Source organism: Lepisma saccharinum, chromosome 2, assembly GCF_977018435.1.
Source record: "Lepisma saccharinum chromosome 2, izLepSacc3.1, whole genome shotgun sequence".
NCBI classification, from domain to species: Eukaryota; Metazoa; Arthropoda; class Insecta; order Zygentoma; family Lepismatidae; genus Lepisma; species Lepisma saccharinum.
The window spans coordinates 190,607,942-190,615,196 of NC_139230.1; the positions used below are offsets into that span (position 1 = coordinate 190,607,942).

Genomic DNA, 7,255 nt, shown 5'->3' on the forward strand with positions numbered 1-7,255 from the left:
CGATTGGAATATAAAGTGAAGTGGCTGGGGTATCCTACGACATTTTCGTCGTGGGTACCTGCAGAAAACGTTCATCGTGTGTCGCCGCAGTAGGAAGGGAGAAAATGGAAAAGATAGAGAGATTTTACGTGCGCCTCTTCTCGAACAGTTCGATGGATATTTTCCCTAGAAACACAATATCACATTTTACAACAAAGTTACCGGAAACAATAGAATTGGACGAAAACTGGGAAGTGGGATTGGTGGAGGTGACATATCCTCTGTATTTTGACAACGTAGTACGGTTGGATGAGACGAGGTCGTTGACGTTTCCGGTTATGCAGTACGCGAATGTCGGTGAATTTGCCCAGGTTATGTTCGGAGATTTGAAAAAGGAACCAAACAAACGAAAATACGTGGATGGTTTTATAAACGATATCGAGTCTATCTTTGGAGGAGGAGTATACGGAGAAGAGGAATCTCCGGTAAAAAGACATAAAAGAGCAGAGGGCGACGGCGACGGCGACGACGACGACGACGACGACGGTAGAACATTTACGGTGTTACCTATTGCCAAAGAAACCTTGGTGGCCACAGTCGCTGCGGTGGCGAACGAAAACAGCATTTTGTATTCGAGACCAAAATCGTACGATTTTCCTCATAACGTCAACAGTGTGAAAATTTTATCCACAGCGAACAGAATTAAAGTGGGTCGAGACGTGATCATGAACCTACCACCGCAGCTGTACACATCGACGAAGGAACTACTAGCCAACATCCACAACCTGATTCCCGACAGTATGAGTACGGACGAAGTGAAAGACGTGATGATCGACACGGCAAACACATTACGACAAGTCCTGTACACGATGGAAGAAAAGAAAAACGTAGAGGAGGAAAAGAAGGACACATCGACGCCGTCAACGGTCACACCATTCAACACGCAACTGATATGTGTATACTGTGATTTGATCCCATATCAAATCGTGGGGGATGCTACAGCACGACTCCTTCGAACCATATGTCACGATTTTGCCGCCGACGCAGGTAACACCGGTCAGCATGACTTTCGAAATGTTCACTATTACCCACTCACCAGATATTCGTTCGAAACTATCGAAATAGAATTTCGAAACGATAAGAACGAGATTATACCGTTTCACGGGAACAGCTCGCCGTCGATGGTGTTACTGGAATTCCGTAAACGTCCACGTCGTCGACTATACGATTGATAAATAAATAGACGTGCACCAATCGATCCCCAGACAGTTGGATACGAACCCCGATCATGACCAATACCATCGTCGATTACTACATTCGGCAGGCGCAAACAGGTCGTGGAATCGGACCGTATTACCAGGGGCGGAGATATCAATGCGGACATGGGATCCTAGGATCGTTTTTTCCTTGGTTGTTTCGCGCCGTGAAACCACTTGTGATGTCCGGAGCCAAGACAATAGGACGTGAGGCGTTACGTACCGGAGCGAATATATTAGCGGATGTGGCTACGTCGGACGGACCTGTACGAGACATTGTGCGGAAACGTCTACACGAAAGCAAGACAAACCTGCTGACAAAAGCCGAAGCTAAATTAAAAAACATGACCGGTTCCGGTATGAATGCTAGGAAACGAAAACGTGTTGGTCAGTCGAAAGTCGGGTGCAAACGTGTGCGTGTCAGTACAGCAGGTAACGAGCGTCGTCGTCGGCGTAAAACACCCAAGAAGAAAAAGAAGACAACCACCCGTAGCACGAAAAAGAAGAAGAAGGTCACCACAGTAACCCAGCGTCGTCGTCGTCGCCAACACGGACATAACACTACAAACAAAGAAAAAATAAATAGTTTAATACACATTTATTACGTTTTTTCATTTCACATGTATATTTTTTGTAGAACCGCAATACGTGCACGGCACAGAACGCAACAATCCGTGGTCTTCACGGCACACGATGCACACACCAGAAAATGACCACACGGTAGGTAAGCTATCTGTCTCTGATGCACATAACAGATGACACAGTGTTGATTGTCCTCCATGTTCACATTCACCGCAGGGGCGATAACGGCCGTTGCGTCCAACTCTTTCTCTTCTTCCCCATCCACGTCCGAAGAACCACCTCCTCCTCCTGCTGCTGCTGCTGCTGCTCCAGAGATACCTTTGTAGAGTTTTGTAGCTGGAGGTTGCTCCGCGTCGGCGACGGCGCCGTCCACGACCGTGGACGTCGCCGCAGACAGACCGTCTGCGATCATCAGACGAAGGTAGATGCACTGAGGATACCATTTTCTGTGTTCTATCCATGGATTTTCGCCCCGCTGCCATTGGTACAGACGTAGTCCACAGTAGTAGCATCGAACCACGTCCCCGAATCCACTGTAGAAAAATCCGGCGTCCGCCATTTCCTCCGGTCGAATGGTTATCGACTCGGGCCAAAGTGGACTGTATGTCGACAGGCGACCCTGGTAATCGGCGTAGGTCGGAAACATCGGGTATCTCCTGTTGATGCACACGGAATTTGGATCGGCACTTCCGAGCCTACGTTGCAGTTCGGTACCCAGCGGAGACGTGGAGACAGCGGCGGCGGCGTCCATACCATACACTCTCGTGAAACTCACTACCACTACTACTACTATTACTACTGCTGCTGATGCTACTAACCCAGCACGTCGTCCTCCTCCTCGAAAACGGTCGTTTGGAAACGAAGGGGGCCCCCCGCACAATGCCAGGCATGGCCGCAGGCCATGCTTGGCCTTGTCACACACACACACACACACACACACACACACACACACACACACACACAGACACACACACACACACACACACACACCGGGTTTGTGTCCTATTGTTGACGAAACATATATATCTATCTACCCGATAGGTTACTACTACTACAGTCTACTCTGATCAACCAAGCCCGAGCGGCGGCGGCGGGATTCGAACCCTCCTCTAGGCTAATCGGGAATCGAACTATCTTCATGTACAACACGTCATCTGCTGGACCCTTTTTACGCTATAGTGTGCTTCTCGGTCAGCCAAGTCCGAGTGGCGGCGACGGGATTCGAACCCTCCTCTAGGCTAATCGGGAATCGAACCATTTTCTTCTTATGTCTCCACAGAACCCGCCGCCACCGTCGCCGGCGGGACCTCTTTTAGGCAACAATGTCCACCTTACGCTATAGTGTGCTTCTCGAATCCAAGCGGCGGCGGCGGGATTCGAACCCGCCTCTAGGCTAATCGGGAATCGAACCATATTCTTCTTATGTCTCCACAGAGTATCGAACCCGCCGCCGCCGCCGCTATTCTGTCTCCCACGGTCGACGATAAATACAAAACATTACATGTAAGGATGCATACCGGACAAGTTAGGTGAGTGGTTTACGTGACAGACTTCGAATTCAAAGGTCGTAGGTTCGAATCCTCGTCCCGACAACCACACACCTAACTTGTTCTGTATTTTCACAACCATTACTACATGTTTGTTCCACTTTTCCTCTCTCTCTCTCTCTCTCTCTCTCTCTCTCTCTTTCTTTTTCGCTCGCCGCTACTCTCTACTCTGACCTTTTATGCTGACCCCATAACATATTACGTTACCATATGTAATCGACCGCATAACATATTACCTACACATACTCGAAACCTACATCAAGACAACTTTCAGTAATTCTCCTCTTAGGTACTTTCTCTACCCGATTCCACTCTACAGCTGCTGACCCACAATCACCGGTATTTATTCTGCAAAATATTTTCTTGTTAGCACAATCATACTACAGAACCATCATGGATACACGCTACTCTTCGTCGTCGTCGTCGTCGTCGTCGTCGTCGTCGTCGCAGCTACCAAACACTATCGTTGGTGTAAGTATTATTTTTCTATCACAACTTAATTTTATACCAGAACCCCCGAACAACAACAACAACAACAACAAAATCTCGGTCAGTGATTTTTTATTCACCTATTGTTGTGTACAAACACATCATCATAGTACTCGACACCATCACCATTATTCTTATTTCATATCGTACTTAGCCGCAAGGTTTTTATCGACACCTACAAAATTTTCTTTACGAAAAAATTTGTACAAATCATAGCTGCTTCGTAGGGTCCAATGGGATTTTACAGGATCTTGTAGCACATTTTGAAAAAAAAACATCGATCTCCGGACTTTCCTTCCGCATCTGCTGCATTGTTGTATACAGGGCGATCAATCCTTGTATCTCCTTCTCTATACGCATGGCGTTCGCTTCTAGTATCTGAAGAAATTCGTTCGTGTGCTCCCTCCGCACAATGTACTGCAGATAGTACGACGTCTCGTTACTATCCTTGCTGTCTTGCTCGCAAGGCTCGCCTCGGTGTGTTTTCTTGCAGGGTAGGCAATACTCCCCTGGGAAATTTTGTGATCCTCCTCCTCTTGGTGATGGGCCCTGTGAATACAAAACAAATCACACTACTTCATCCATCTCACACACACATACTTATGGTGATTTTGTTTTCTGTCCAGGTTCGAACCGTGGACACCTTACAGAGAGATACGATTGAGGTGGACGGACGTGTCATCTGGCAGTCGTCATGCGTATTGGAACGTCGCGCTGACATGATTTATTTACCATTTGCAGCGACTCCTAGTGACGGGGTTCCTCTGAATCTACCACCACCACTACCTCCCAATTTACAACCTTCAGCGTCCCCATTTTCCCCTCCACAACCTCAATCACAACATCCTCCTCCTCCTCCTCTATCACGGACCTCCACATTCGTCCCGCGGACTAACATCCCCGCAACCTCTACTATATCTCGATCACCTGTAATGGCATTATATCCAACGGGAATAGCAGCGCATACAGCAGCGATCAAACAAGAGGACCCTTTACCATTGGTGTGCAAACGATCACCAACCTCTCCATAAGGTAAGTAACAAACTGTTTAGACATACAACACACACTCACCATACTATATTCCGTACTTTGTTTATTCTTTGGCGAATAAATCTGATGCTAACAGTGACGGGGACGAGGTGCTCGACGAATCTTCCACGGTCACAATTGAATCTTCCTTTTTTTCGTCTTCTCCGTCTTCTTTTGTATTCTCTGAACTTTTCGTCGACACCACTTCTTCTTCTTCTTCTGTCTCCTCTTTTCTTTCTGTCAATGAGGATAACATAGATGTTAATTTCACACGTTTATTCTCACTGCCAGGAAAAAATGAGGAGTACAAACCCTCTTTCGATTGAGCATGTTGGTCAAAAAAAACTGCCGAACACACTATATATCGGTAAATATTTATCTTTTTCCACATAATGACACTCAACTAAATTCATATCATCCGGCATGTCCCCCATGAACATATCCCCTATTGTGTGTCTCGGTGTCAGACGACCATGAAACAGACTTAAATACCCCCACACCGCATTCCACCCATACAGAAATTCGTCGTGCGCAGCATCCATAGCTTCCTTTAAGCGCGACATTTTACCCGTATCCAAAATAAAACAATTTTGGAAACCACCCACTCTTCCTATCGTATGCTCACCCACTTTACATCCTCCAAAGTAGCATATAGAGTTTCTTTCGGCATACTTATATGCTCTAGATCTAATTTCATCGGATTACCTTTTCTAATTTCATATTGCGTCGTACATTTTTTTAACGACCACACTTCCTTCCCAAAATTCACCCTCTCCCTCTCCATACAAACACACTTTTGCCTGAAATTGTCTTCCGCAGCATGAATGTAGTACGGACCACTTAATTCCCCGGTCCGTAACATCTCGCGAATCACAGACTCATCATCAGTCACGAAACTAAAATGATTATACGCAGGTAATCTATTGTGGAGCATGAACGACTCGCACATACGAACTTTTTCATTTTCCACATTCGTTTCGAACCTACATTTATCGCTTGGTCCGTAAAACCATTTCGCCATCGAAAACGGATCGGCGTCATCGTGTTTACCCATTGTTATTAACATCTCCCCTTTACCACCAATCTCCACGTCCACACAAAAACGCCAATATAACATGTTGTTCGACATTTTGTTTGACCTAACACAATCAATCGAAACAAACAAACCTTCAATCCAACCTGTAACGATACAAAATGTTTATATTATTACCATACTCTAACGTACCACTCGAACCAAACACATTCTCCCCCCAAATACCACATATTTACCTACTCGTTACTGCTAGAACCTGCTGCGGATGCAAACAAAATCACACCACACATCGACTCTGTACTCTCAATATATACACTTACGCCAAGGACAACTCGACACATTACCCAAACAAGTAAAGACAACACCACTTACGTATTCACGGAACGCACTCCCATCTACATCTTATGCTCACAACCTTGACAACATACCACGGACCGGACAACCTTGCCGCACCTACAGACATCGCACTCACCTTGACATTATCCCTCCGACGACGACAATTCAAATCACTTTTACTAACCCACATTCCCGAGCGTCGCGCAACGCACTACAAAACTGTACCGACAAACGCCTCCGGCTCCAAACTCGCCGGCCTTGCGAAACAAACATCTCACTCACCTTGTACATGTTCCCCCACTCTTAAACAACCACATTCCCGGCTGTATATACTCTAACACTCATTACCTATTCAGTTCACATTTTACTCGCCTTTCCTTCTCAATAACGAAAACACATTCCAGATTTATAACTACGTCTTATTTATTCTTCTCTATCACTCGTTTCAGATACCGCCTGCCATCAGCACGGACCTTACCATCGTCTACACAAATCAGCAGCGCCAGGGAAACCGATGTAGCACCTATTCAGCACCAATAAACTATAACATCTACAGCTTTGTATTTTTTCACAACACCTACGTCAACGACACACACACACACACACACACACCCCCACACACACACACCACACACACACACACACACACACACACACACACACCCACACACACACCCCCCCCCCACACACACACACACACACACACATGTTTTACTCATGGATCTCTGTCGCCCGGGTAGCTCAGGCGGTAGAGCATTAGGCTTTTAACTTAATGGTCCAGGGTTCGAATCCCTGTTCGGGCGAAAGCTGTTTTTTCAAACAACGTCATCTTCGCTTCTTATGCTCATCTACAAACTCCTACGCTTTCGGATACTTACGTAACCTCACGTGCGATTGCGTCATACTCGCCTACACCCTCCCCCATCGTCCAAAGTTAACTATCTACCCTCATTTGCATAATTTCAAGGTAAACAACTTTTATAGCATATGATACAACTACTGTA

The 7,255-nt window shown here is 46.2% G+C and overlaps 1 protein-coding gene across 1 annotated transcript; it reads right to left on the reverse strand.

Moving 5' to 3' along the window:
- Positions 1–1,851: 1,851 nt before the first annotated feature.
- On the reverse strand, positions 1,852–2,568 carry LOC145983803 (death-associated inhibitor of apoptosis 1-like). The gene has a single exon (XM_083116848.1). It carries the CDS (start codon positions 2,566–2,568, stop codon positions 1,852–1,854), a length of 717 nt encoding a protein of 238 aa, XP_082972974.1.
- Between the last annotated feature and the right edge of the window lie 4,687 nt (positions 2,569–7,255).

Bases quoted from the DNA above. Each gene is read 5' to 3' on its own strand.
- LOC145983803 (XM_083116848.1), bottom strand. From the start codon at position 2,568: ATGGACGCCGCCGCCGCTGTCTCCACGTCTCCGCTGGGTACCGAACTG.